The following is a 13,716-nucleotide window of genomic DNA, read 5'->3' as shown; positions in this document are numbered from 1 at the left end:
AGATGAGACTAAAATTGAATTATTTGGCCTCAACACCAAACAATATGTCTGGCGGAAATCCAATACAGCTCACCATCCAAATAACAGCATTCCTCCAGTAAAGCACGGAGGAGGTAATATCCTGTTATGGGGTGTTTCTCTGCAGCAGCGACTGGAGCACTTGTCAGGATAGAAGGAAAAATGGATGGGGCAAAATACCATCAAATTCTTGAGGAAAATCTGTTGCCGTCCGCCAGAAAGTTGTCAATGGGAAGAAGGTTTACCTTCCAACATGACAATGACCCAAAGCACACAGCAAAACCGAGCACACAGTGATTGAAGGAGAAAAAGGTGAATGTCCTTGCATGGCCTAGTTAGAGCCCAGACTTAAACCCCATTGAAAATCTGTGGAATGACTTGAAGACTGCAGTCCATAAACGCTCACCATCAAATTGAACTGAACTTGAGCAGTTCTGCAAAGAAGAGTGGACAAATGTCCCAAAGTCTAGATGTGGAAAGTTAGTAGAGACAAATCCCAACAGAATAAAGGCTGTAATTAAAGCAAAAGTGATTCAACAAAATACTGACACAAGGGGGTGATCCTTTTTCCAACTCTGTTACTCTGTTTTATTTATTTATTTTTTTTTTCTGACATGTTGGTGTTATATCTTTCACTTGGATGTTATAAATTGCACTGAGTAAATACAGCTGGATAAAACAAAAACTTTAATTTCAGGCTGCAAAGCAACAAAATGTGATTATTTTAAAGGGAGGTGATTCTTTTCTATCTCACTGTAACTAGTTAGCCAGCTAGATAACTTTATTATCATGACTAGGATTACCACTGTCATGAAATCCTGGATATCAGGATCCTGGCATTTTAAATGTTTTCCAAATGCCTAGAAAAGTAATTTTCTGTACATATGTATGGATCTCAATGAATATCAGTTTTCTTTTTCAAGCTACTGTTATGTTTGATTTCTGATTAAATTGTTCTTTTCAATTTGATTCAATTTGAGTCGATTCATTGCAATGTCAAACTGGTTCACAAAATTAACAAAACGTTCTAAATGATTTTTTTAAAAACTTATTCAAAAAAAATAGAAGCATAAAAAGCATAATTCATAAAAATAAGCATAATTTATATCAACAGTGTTTAATACATGACACACACACAAAAACATGTTTAAGTTTGCAACTCATAAAACATGTATATGATCAAAAGACACCACTTAATTAACTAGCAATACTAAAATACTACAATACCATAGATTTATAAACACAGTACAATAATATATAATAGAATACATTTTATGTATATTATACTCGGAACATTAAAAAGTTTTCTGTTATCGGCATTAAAGTAATTTTGTTCATATTTTAGGGCTAAGAATATAAATTATTCCTGAACTTTATATTTCATGTATAATGACAATATTGAATGAAAGTAATGTTTCTTTTTATCTTTTGTGTCAATGAAAAACGATTGTATTTAATGTGGTTTTCTTGCAAGACCATTAGGGGGCACTGTTGTATCAAACATGTTATTTGTGAAATTGCAGGGGCATGAATGGCTTCTTTGTGTGTAAATTTAATTCTGTAGTTAGTCTATCATCACACTTTTTATCATAATCCAGTGTTACCAGTGCCAGCATGTGATTCATGGAGTTTAACTGACGGTTAATGTGCCCTGACTGGCCAAGTATTAGTGTGATCCTGTACACTGTCTTGAATAATAGTGTTATAATGGACAATAAGCATCAATTCATGCGTCTGCATGAGTTTTGTGCCTGTGTATTTCAGGTCGATGCTCTGCGTTTACGTCTGGAGGAGAAGGAGGCTACGCTTAATAAAAAGAGCAAGCAGAATCAGGAAATGTCAGAGGAGAAGGGCACACTGAATGGAGAAATTCACGACCTCAAAGACATGCTTGACGTCAAGGAACGCAAGGTCAACGTGCTGCAGAAGAAGGTAAATGACAGTTCGCACACCAACACTGTAGCAAAATTGTTTGTTACTTTGATGGTTTCATGCGCTCAGAAGGAAATAAAACATTGTGGTCAAAAACTTTTGCAAGCAGTTGAGAACCATTGCAGCAGACTATGCATTCGTAAACATCGACGAGCCCTTCAAACGGGTGTCATTTCCTCCTCCTTAACGTAGATGGCACTGTTAGGCCACGTTTGATGACCTCTGGTGAAATGCACGAAACCAGCCTCACCAAATATTCCTTTGTGTAAATTTATGATTTCTAAAAGTAGGGAAAAGTTGTGTTTGTGATGGCGACGGAGTCTCCTGTTCTCAGAAATGACACACACAGGCCATTAACCTCAGGCTAACAGCGGGCGCCAAGGTTTATACGTCTGTTCTGCATCTTTCATATCCATGAAACAACTGTTTGCTACTGCCTCGAACACCCCCGTCGAATATACAAGAAGTCGTAGTTTTTGCCGTTCCCGCCAACATCGCTTTTCATCGTCAATATATTGGGTGCAGCTTTGAACTTCATTTCACAATATACAGACTTTGACAGAAATCGGCACACAAATGGTGCCAAGTCAAAATGTTTCAAGCTCGTGGTGCCGTACTCTTTGAGTTTGTCAGAGGATGTTTCCATAGTGACTGGCCATGGCTGGGTGTCCCATGAGGCAATGCTTCAGCGGTCACATCCGACTATCAGTTTCAGTTCTTCTGCGCTGAGATCACAGGCTGTGCAAACAAGCCCCCCATCCGCAGCCTCATTAATCTTGATTTAGGGATAGTCTGAGTGCACAGAACCCACTGTGAGCGCACCTTTATTTGGAAAACAGGAAGTCGTGCATCTGTCTAATGGCCATTCCAGGGATAATGTTGCAAATAATGCTCCTAAGATCGCTGTAACTTGTCATATATTATTTTACGACTAAGTTTCCCAAAAAAGCACATGGATCATTAGCTATAAAGTAGAACTCAAGTATGTTTGCTTGAATGGCTAAAAGCTGTACCTCTTTGAAATTCACTCATAGTTTACAGAATTGGCTGTTGACTGATAATCGTTACCCTGGAAGACCTTTTTAAGGTTGTAAATTGTGTTTTTTTTTCTAATACAGACTTTAGGATATTGCTCAAGTCAAATGCTTTTTTTTTCAGGTTTTTATTCATAATATAATTTTATATTCATAATATAATGTCTAAATGTGTGAAAATCCTTAGTATTTTTAATATAGTTAAAATTATTAATATTTAATTTATATTTATATATACATACAATATTTCGTTTTTTTTGTATTAATATTTTTGTATACGTCCATGTTTTATTAAAGTGAATTATGTTAAAAATAAGAAAGCTCTATATAGTCATAAATAGTTCTAGTGATAAAACTTGCGTACTTGCTGTTTACCCTGGAAGACCTTTAAAGGTTGTATATAACTTTTTTTTTTCCTAAAACAGACTTTGAGACAACTTCAATGTCAAATTTGCAGGTTTCTTTTTTAAATATTGTTATATTCATAATTTAAGGTGTAAAAATGCTATATATATATATATATATATATATATACATGCATACATATACATATATATATATACATACATACATACATACACACACACACACATTTTTGTCTTATTAAAGTAAATTGGGGAAAGAAAACACTATTTACATCACATATAAACAGTTTGTGGTGATAAAGCAGTGCTTACGTACTTGCTGTTTTGGGGAAAAAAAAAAAATTTTATTTAAGAGTGTCTCAAATATAAAGACATGACACTTTTTTGTTATTGTTTTTGTTTTTTGGCTATTTTCTTTCTCTGTTTGTCTCAACTGCTTTGCTTCTCTTCACAGTTTGAGTCTGAAAGCCTCTCAGAGTCATCAGGAGCGCGATGCTCTCTCAAGCCACAGAAAGAGAAACATTTAGTTTCCATTATAGTGCTTGAGCCGCTCTACATTGCCCCAGAGTTGTTCCTAATGGCTATAACATATTGAGACAGTGCTATGAAGGTATGCATGGGGCTGCTCAGCAGGACACCATTCAACGCACAGGTCAAACACGAGAAAACGAGAAACCGTACAGAGCAAGCAGGATTATATCCAGTGAGGAAACACTAGCTCATGTGTCATTTTGAATTTTTAAAAGCCTTCTGTACTTCTTTCAATGGACATATCATGAGGAGTTAAAGGGATAGTTCACCCAAAAAATGTTTATTCTGTCATCATTTACTCACCCTCATGCTGTTCCAAACCTGTAAGAATTTCTTTTTTTCTGTTGAAGTTTTTTTCCCTTTTTTCTGAAGAAGATATTTTAAAGAATGTTGGTGACCAAATACTTGACGGTAGCTATTGACTTCCATAGTGTTTTATGGAAGTCAGTGGCTACCAGCAATTGTTTGGTTACCAACATTCTTCAAAATATATTTGTGTTCAGCAGAAAAAAGAAACTTTGGAACAACATGAGGGTGACAAAATGACACAATTTTCATTTTTGGGTGAACTCTCTCTTTAACATTTATAATGTTGATACATTTTAACATTTAAGACTAAACTTCCTCCCTCAGTTCGCCCAGACTGTTTATGGAAATGTAGAAACTAGGTGATTCAGAAATAATCATGATTTTGGCATTGCTACCATCATTAACATAAGACTTCCAACATTTACATAAGAATGAAAATTCATTAATGAGAAACTTGACCCGCCCTGATGAATGATTTTTTTTTGCAATGCTTAAGATGTTAGCCAATCATAGCAGAGCTCATTTGCATATAGAATTCTGCAAGATAAATGCTGCATTAAATATTTCTCGCCTCCTCTATAGTAGTGAAGTATGCAATCTCGGGTGCAGCCAAAGTAGCAAAGACTGCCTGTTTAATTCCGAGGGTCAGTGAGAGTGGAAATTATAATGTAAAAAACAGTTTTTGGCTGTTTTTGATGTTAAAAACATTACAAGCAGGCTTTAGAAAAATAAAATGCTTCAGACGTGTAGAATATGGCCTCTAAATAAGCCACACTGTTTAGTTTTTTTCAGACAACATGTAGCGCTGTTACATTTGCACGTACGAAAATGAGCTTTCCTAGACTGTGCATGTCTGTGTATATAAGTGAGTAAATTAATAGATACACAGTGTCCTGTGAAGTATGCATTCGTTCTCAGAGGAGGCCTAGTTTGGGCTCGTTTCTTTTTTCTCGCACTCTCCTTTAAAGGGATAGTTCACCTTCAGTTGCTGGTCCCCATTGACTTCCAAAAAGCCACTATGCAAGTCAACTGAAGTTGAACTATCCCTTTAATGTCTGAACATCATTTTTTCTCTCGCTCGGAGCTGTTTGGCTTTGTAATTGTTTTCCCAGCAGCTGCTGGCTGTTGCTTTTCCTCTCTGCCTTCTCAGTGGCACCGTTTGCCTGCGTGGATGTGAGCGAGTGCATGCCGAACAGAGCAAAACACCTCCTCCAGCAGCAGCCGAGAGATTCGGCCCGCTCTTTTGCTCCTTTGTTTATATTCAGTGTTTTGTGTTTAACTGAACACTTACCCTTTAACAGCCTGGAAAATAACGATAATTTAATTGGCAACTGTCAGATAAGGTGGCAGACAGATCCGCAGTGGAAGCGGCTGAACTAAATATTGAAAACAGCGGTTTGGATAGGAATTATTTCACAAGTTCACTGCACGACAGGCTGCAGAAAATAACATTTTTTAATGCGAGGAGGGAGGAATACAAGACACAGTTCAGAAGAACTCGCTCAAGTATGTAAACTCGCGTCGAATGTCTTGATGGAGAGCAGCTCTCTTTGGCATGAGAGGGTTGTCAGAGACACTTTGTCATGGGCGGCGCTAGGGTTGGTTTTTTTCCCGTTTTTTTTCCCACAAAGTTTATCCAATTAGGGTTGCAGTTAATAAAAAATAGGCTGTCTGCATCTTATTTTGAAACGAAATGTTTAAATTATAGCACATGAATTCTGTTCTTCAGACGACACCAAAGAAATTAAACCTGTTTGTTGACTTTGCGGTCAGAGTTTCGCTCCATCCAGATGTAATAAACACCCAATATTGAGCGTTGCTCAAGGAATTTGTCTGCAAACTTTAGAAACATAATCCAGGACATTGAGGTTCTTGCAAAACTCTCGTATTGAGACACAATTTCATGAACCTCATGAACTTTCAGCAAATCCAGCAACTATATTTTTCTTAGAAGTAACAGCCTGCTAACTTCTGAACAAACTTGACACTTTGACGACATAAAACTGTCGTCAAAGTACAATGTGCTTGGTCAGTATGATTTTATGTTTTGAAAGAAATTAATACTTTTATTCAGCAAGGACACATTAAAGTGATCTAAAGTGACAGTTAAAGACGTTTATGATATTATAAAATATTTCTGTTTTAAATAAATCCTGTTATTTTGAACCTGCTATTCATCAAAGAATCCTAAAAAAAAATGTATCGCGGTTTCCACAAAAATATTAAGCAAAAGGTTTTCAACATTGATGATAATAAGAAATGTTTCTTGAGCATCAAATCAACATGTTAGAATGATTTCTGAAAGATCACTTGGCTGCTGAAAATTCAAAATATTAAACTAAAAATATATCAAAATACAAAACAGTTACGGTAAAGTGTACATTTTAAATGTGAAATTTGAAAACATTTACTGTATTTTTGTTCACAAATGCGTCCTTGGTGAGCATAAGAGACTTGTTCCAGAAACATCTTACTAACCCTAAATTTTTGAAAGGTAATGTACAGCAAGCTAAAAGGGTCATCATTGTTGTTTTATTTTAACAACAGTGATTTAAAATCCATACAGCGGTTTACGATCGGCTGAAACCAAGTTTAGTGGGACATTTTTAGTTTTCGAGCCAGTAGAATTGAGGGTTTTACTTCATTAACAATGACTCACCGCACATGTAACGTTTCAACATGTATTATGAAGTGTATCATATTCCCATATTTCATCGAAGGATGTCCCCATGCGCATTCACAGAGGGTTTAGGCTAAACCCTGAACATTCACTGACCCCACAACATGGATGAAGAGCTTCCAATTTGCTACACTTTTAAAGGCTGGTTCAGAACGCAGAACGAGTGTGTGCTTTTTGCCCCTCTTCTTTTCGACAGCTAAGGGGTTGAAGAAGGCTAACAGGCTTAGCACCACAAGGAAAGCCTCTTAAACAGAGCGTGTCAGGCCTGAGTTGTGATCTTCTTGCTGAGAAAGAGACTCTTACATTGTTTGTTACCGTCCTTCAGTTGAGAGAGAGCGAGAGGGAGTAAGACACAGACAGAGAGAGCAGAGCTTTAAGAGGGCGCATGCTAATAAGTGCCTTGTGTTAAAATAATGATAAACCCCACATCAAAAGGCCGAGAGTCTTAAGCCCCTAACAGTCTGATAGAGAGAGGGAGAGAGATCCTCTCTGCTTTTGACTTAATTGGGGGAAAGAAGTTCTACAGAAGTTTCTAATTAATCTGCACTTCCTCCCCCCCATCTCTCTCTCTCTCTCTCTCTCTCTCTCTCTCTCTATCTCCCTCATATTCAGACTTTTCCATTTCAAAGTACTTCAGTGTGTTTGCTTTACACATTATAAAAATGCAAATAAAAGCAATGACAGACAAAAAATAAAGTGCAAGTGTTACAAAAAAGTTAGTGTTGCAATAAAATAAAATAAAAAGTATTCTAATAAAGTACTTTGAAATGGGATTTTTTTAAATTGCAGTAACTAGCCCCTTATTTATTATTGTGCAAATTTGTGTTTACAGAATCTTTACGTACTTTTTTTAAATGTACACAAAAACAGTAAAAGAGTAATATTGTGAAATAATATTACTATTTGAAATAACTATTTTCTTTTTCTAATACATGTTAAAATATAATTTATTCCTGTGATGCAAAGCTGATTTTACTCAGCATCATTACTCCAGTTATTATTATCAATATTTAATATTTTTGTGGAAACCACAATACATTTTTTCATGATTCTTTGATGAATATAAAGTTCAAAAGAACAGCATTTATTCAAAATAGGAATATTTTGTAAAATTATAAATTCTCATTTTAATGCATCCTTGCTCAATAATAAAAAAAAATTCAGAAAACATATTATTGTCCTTTATTCTTATTAAATATTAATATTTTTGAATGGCATTTTTCATATCTACTAAACAATACTAAATTAGGTTACAGTAATTGCAATAAACATAATTATTGTAAATAATATTATTAATTTTTCATTTGAAGTTTTACCTTTACTGCTTTATTAAAGGAGGTGCATTTAGAGATGCAGGCCAACAGTAAAACTCAATTCATGCCCTTTAAAGAGCTTTTACTACAAGCAGTAAAACTCCGACCACCTTCAACTTTTGAGTAAATCCAAATAAATGTGTCCGTTGCAATTTATTATATAAAACTAATGACTCACAGTTACACAGTGGAATTTTCCTTTTGCTGTCACTTTATATCAAACGAGTGCAACTAAAGTCATGTGATCTATAACTAGTCGACACAGCCCTGGCACGTCGACTACTGCCAGAACTAATCGACTAGTTTAGTGCCACCCCTAACATATGGTGATCAAAGCAGGAATATGAATTTTGACAATTTTGAAAAATTAAGGAAAATCTCTTTCTGTGTGGGAGTTTGCAGACACAAAGACTGGCGTCGTGCCACTTACCTGTCAGGTCTCACCCACTCAGGTGCCAAACTCCTCGCGCTCATTTGCATTACTGAGCAGCGTGTGTGTTCGACGCCACCCATTCCGCTTCAACAAACCTCTCGTAAATGACACAGGATTCATGTGTATGTTGCTAAATAAATCCTGACAGGTGGATCAGGATCCTGATGCAAATTGGCTACTTATTTGTTTATAAATAAATAAATGAACATTAAATATTGATTTTTAGCTTAAATCATTTTTTATTTGAGCAAAAAGAGACTGCAGAGTGGTTTGAGAGACCACTCTGATTTTTCAAAGTTGTAAATAAGATTACTGGAGTGTGTTTCACACAATTTGTCTAATTGAATGTGCTACTTCTCATTTATTTATATATTCATTTATTCATTTATGTGAAATATTTAATTTCTGAATGAAAATTGTTTTGAAGTAAATCCTATGCCATTTTTTGAGTGTGAAATAGGAAGTCATAAATAGGGTCAATTACACTGAAAAAAAATTGGTGTTGGATTCTATTTATAATTATTTAGGTATACAGTGTATACCCTTTATTTCTTATTATGCAAAAAAAATATCGATCTCAGAACACTGTTTGACAAATCATAATCAAGAATCAGGGTTATTACAGTTACTAAAATTACTAACCATTAAATCCAAAACCTGAAATTAAAACCATTAAAAGATTTTGTTTTGATACTTGAAATAAATTAAATGTAAAAAAAACAAAAAAACAAACACGTTTTATTTCAGCTATTTTCCAGCACAACATTCGTAATTTTCATTTAGTTTAACTTAATGTACGTAAATAAATAAAACCTTAAAATAAATAACATTTTATAGATGTATACTATATAAATAAAACTACTAAAAATGACTCAGCAAAATGACTAAAACTTCAACCAAAATTAAAAAGAAAATGGAAAATTACAATGGAAATAGAAATGTTTAATAATTCAAAATATTAAATTATACTAAATTAGCACTGAAGAATTCCAGAGAACCTTCTAATAAAAAGTGCTGGAAACATCTAGCAAACAGTTTCTCTTATACATACAGTATAACCTTCTTAATACCCATCTGCTGAAAATCTGCAGAAATGATCTCCCGTGGCTCCACTCTGTGGGTTTGACATGTTTTGTTCGGCTTGCACATTGCATACAATTCTGATGCAACCCGCTGTAAACGCTCAAATCTTTTCACTCTGTGTGTGTGTGTGTGTGTGTGTGTGTGTGTGTGCAATACATTTTTTCATGATTCTTTGATGAATATAAAGTTCAAAAGAACAGCATTTATTCAAAATAGGAATATTTTGTAAAATTATAAATTCTCATTTTAATGCATCCTTGCTCAATAATAAAAAAAAATTCAGAAAACATATTATTGTCCTTTATTCTTATTAAATATTAATATTTTTGAATGGCATTTTTCATATCTACTAAACAATACTAAATTAGGTTACAGTAATTGCAATTAACATAATTATGTATTTATTTATTTATAGTTTTAGGTTTTAGCTTTACTGTTTCAAGTGGTGGTGCTTTAAAAGCGATGCATTTAGAGATGCAGTCCAACAGTAAAGCTCCTTCAGAGAAATTACGTCTGTAAATTCATGCCCTTTAAAGCGCTTTAACTACAAGCAGTAAAACTCCGACCACCTTGAACTTTTGAGTAAATCCAAATAAATGTGTCCGTTGCAATTTATTATATAAAACTAATGACTCACAGTTACACAGTGGAATTTTCCTTTTGCTGTCACTTTATATCAAACGAGTGCAACTAAAGTCATGTGATCTATAACTAGTCGACACAGCCCTGGCACGTCGACTACTGCCAGAACTAATCGACTAGTTTAGTGCCACCCCTAACATATGGTGATCAAAGCAGGAATATGAATTTTGACAATTTTGAAAAATTAAGGAAAATCTCTTTCTGTGTGGGAGTTTGCAGACACAAAGACTGGCGTCGTGCCACTTACCTGTCAGGTCTCACCCACTCAGGTGCCAAACTCCTCGCGCTCATTTGCATTACTGAGCAGCGTGTGTGTTCGACGCCACCCATTCCGCTTCAACAAACCTCTCGTAAATGACACAGGATTCATGTGTATGTTGCTAAATAAATCCTGACAGGTGGATCAGGATCCTGATGCAAATTGGCTACTTATTTGTTTATAAATAAATAAATGAACATTAAATATTGATTTTTAGCTTAAATCATTTTTTATTTGAGCAAAAAGAGACTGCAGAGTGGTTTGAGAGACCACTCTGATTTTTCAAAGTTGTAAATAAGATTACTGGAGTGTGTTTCACACAATTTGTCTAATTGAATGTGCTACTTCTCATTTATTTATATATTCATTTATTCATTTATGTGAAATATTTAATTTCTGAATGAAAATTGTTTTGAAGTAAATCCTATGCCATTTTTTGAGTGTGAAATAGGAAGTCATAAATAGGGTCAATTACACTGAAAAAAAATTGGTGTTGGATTCTATTTATAATTATTTAGGTATACAGTGTATACCCTTTATTTCTTATTATGCAAAAAAAATATCGATCTCAGAACACTGTTTGACAAATCATAATCAAGAATCAGGGTTATTACAGTTACTAAAATTACTAACCATTAAATCCAAAACCTGAAATTAAAACCATTAAAAGATTTTGTTTTGATACTTGAAATAAATTAAATGTAAAAAAAACAAAAAAACAAACACGTTTTATTTCAGCTATTTTCCAGCACAACATTCGTAATTTTCATTTAGTTTAACTTAATGTACGTAAATAAATAAAACCTTAAAATAAATAACATTTTATAGATGTATACTATATAAATAAAACTACTAAAAATGACTCAGCAAAATGACTAAAACTTCAACCAAAATTAAAAAGAAAATGGAAAATTACAATGGAAATAGAAATGTTTAATAATTCAAAATATTAAATTATACTAAATTAGCACTGAGAGAACCTTGAGAACCTTCTAATAAAAAGTGCTGGAAACATCTAGCAAACAGTTTCTCTTATACATACATCTTAATACCCTTAATACCCATCTGCTGAAAATCTGCAGAAATGATCTCCCGTGGCTCCACTCTGTGGGTTTGACATGTTTTGTTCGGCTTGCACATTGCATACAATTCTGATGCAACCCGCTGTAAACGCTCAAATCTTTTCACTGTGTGTGTGTGTGTGTGTGTGTGTGTGTGTGTGTGTATATGTGTCTGTGCCTGTTGTCTTGTTGTGTGTCGTGTGCCTCTCTGTCTGTTTCCAGAGCTCACACAACACTGACAAGCAGCAGATCACTAAGTGAAACAAAACACTCTTTAATAATTCAGACAACCCCCTCCCTCTCTCTCTCTCTCACACACTCACACTCACACTCACACACACAAACACACAAATCCCTTTAAGTCTCCAAGCGTTTGGATCTCTGACGGGAGGCTGCTCTTTTAGTCTCGTCTTGTCTTTTATCTGCTCACACACTCTCGGATGAAACCAGAAACATGGTAGAAGAGCGTGTGGGAGTTCATCTACACACACTGTTCTTCCCTCAATTTTAGATACCAGGTCCATTGAATTCCGGTTTAAACTTCTCCCAACATAGATTTTTTTTTTTTTGCCTAATTGGCTCCTATTTGAACGTAATCGTCATTTGGCTTGACATGGATCCCTGTAATCTAGATCTGAATGTCCATCTTCCCTTTATGAGGAAGATGAAGGCATTTTTCCTCCATTAACTCTACACAGGATCGCAGTTTTCCTCTCAATGCGCTGATTGTTTTCCGAAATATAATTGCTGTTATCATATGACTCTGCACATGCATAATACTAGCGCAATAAAATATTCATGAGCGTATCGCGTGCGCCGGCCAAAGCTGCACGGGGTAACCCGAAACTCTGGGGGATGCTGGGTAATGGGGCAGAGGAGCGTAATCAGGTTGCGTTACACAACCAGGTTTCATGGGCGACCGCAGACGATATCAAAGGGAAGGAGGTGAAGTGTGTGTGAATGTGTGTATCGTCGGACAGGTGGAGCTGTCAGCTGTGTGTTTGATTAATGAAGGGCTGGAGATGTTTAAGCGAGCATATTGGACATGCACTGTTATGTTTTTGCTTTTGGTACGTAGTTATTCCACAAAAAGTCTCCCACAATTCCATACTAGGACCATTCAGCACAACTTCTTTTTCCCCCACTCAGCTTTTCGCTTAAAACTAGCTGAGACTAACCCCGACATCTGTTCAAACATGTCTGAAATTATTTAAAACAACAAACCCTGCCGTACTTTTCATTATTTGAGCAACAACTGTCGTTTTTTGAACCAGGGCAAATTCATTATAGGGTTTCTTCTCACTTCTCCCTCTGCCTACAGTTGTTATCCTTGTAATCGCTTTTGCCAAAACATTCACTTTATTTTAATTAAATTCATAAGTCGACACAGCTTTATCTCTCTCAGCGGTCGAGTTCGGAAACCAGATGTCACGCCGCTGTCACCGTTTTCTCTTGCTCTTTTCCGGACACTGAATAAAAAAAAAAAGCTTCTAAAATCGTTAAGGCACTTAAAGACTTCAAACAAACTACAAAGGGAGAAAAGATGTGGGAGATGTGGCTGAAGGAAAGATTTTTAGTCTGTTAATTTTGTTTGGTTTATAATAAATGTGGGTACAGATATTTTTAATAACTAAAAAAATAGGTGATTTCCATTACATTTTCAGTTATTTTCAAATGTCTTGAAACATGAATAATAATTAATAATAATAAAAAAATATATAGCTATATTATATAAATGATACAGAGTAATACATTTAATGGAAGAAGGAAAGATTTTTGGTCTGCTAATTTCGTTAGGTTTTTAATGTAGTCATAGTCATTTTTGATAACTAAAAATGAGTGAATTTTATTATTTTCAGTGATTTTCAAATGTCTTGAAGCATGAATAATTAATAATAATAACAATTAAAATATGTAATATAATACGCTGTAAGTGGTTTATAATGGCTTATTTTTACTTTAGTTACAGAGGTTATTTTCATTATTTGTCATTATAAATGTCTTGAAACATGAATAATAAATTATAAAAAAACAACAAAAATATAGTATTTTTTAT

General features: G+C 34.8%; 1 protein-coding gene across 2 annotated transcripts in view; it reads left to right on the top strand.

Annotated features, from left to right (window-relative positions):
• The window catches only part of LOC107656325 (ELKS/Rab6-interacting/CAST family member 1-like), a 298,875-nt gene that overhangs the window by 36,466 nt on the left and 248,693 nt on the right, over positions 1-13,716 (top strand). For both annotated transcript variants that reach the window (XM_016444117.1, XM_016444118.1), the window contains one exon: positions 1,783-1,950. In XM_016444117.1, the coding sequence (XP_016299603.1) occupies positions 1,783-1,950 (168 nt within the window). The remainder of the gene's footprint in view (positions 1-1,782; positions 1,951-13,716) is intronic.

The sequence above is a fragment of the Sinocyclocheilus anshuiensis genome, unplaced genomic scaffold, assembly GCF_001515605.1.
Source record: "Sinocyclocheilus anshuiensis isolate Anshui unplaced genomic scaffold, SAMN03320099.WGS_v1.1 scaffold183, whole genome shotgun sequence".
NCBI classification, from domain to species: Eukaryota; Metazoa; Chordata; class Actinopteri; order Cypriniformes; family Cyprinidae; genus Sinocyclocheilus; species Sinocyclocheilus anshuiensis.
Note: the sequence above shows the minus strand (reverse complement) of the source record. Positions and strands in the feature narration are given on the sequence as shown.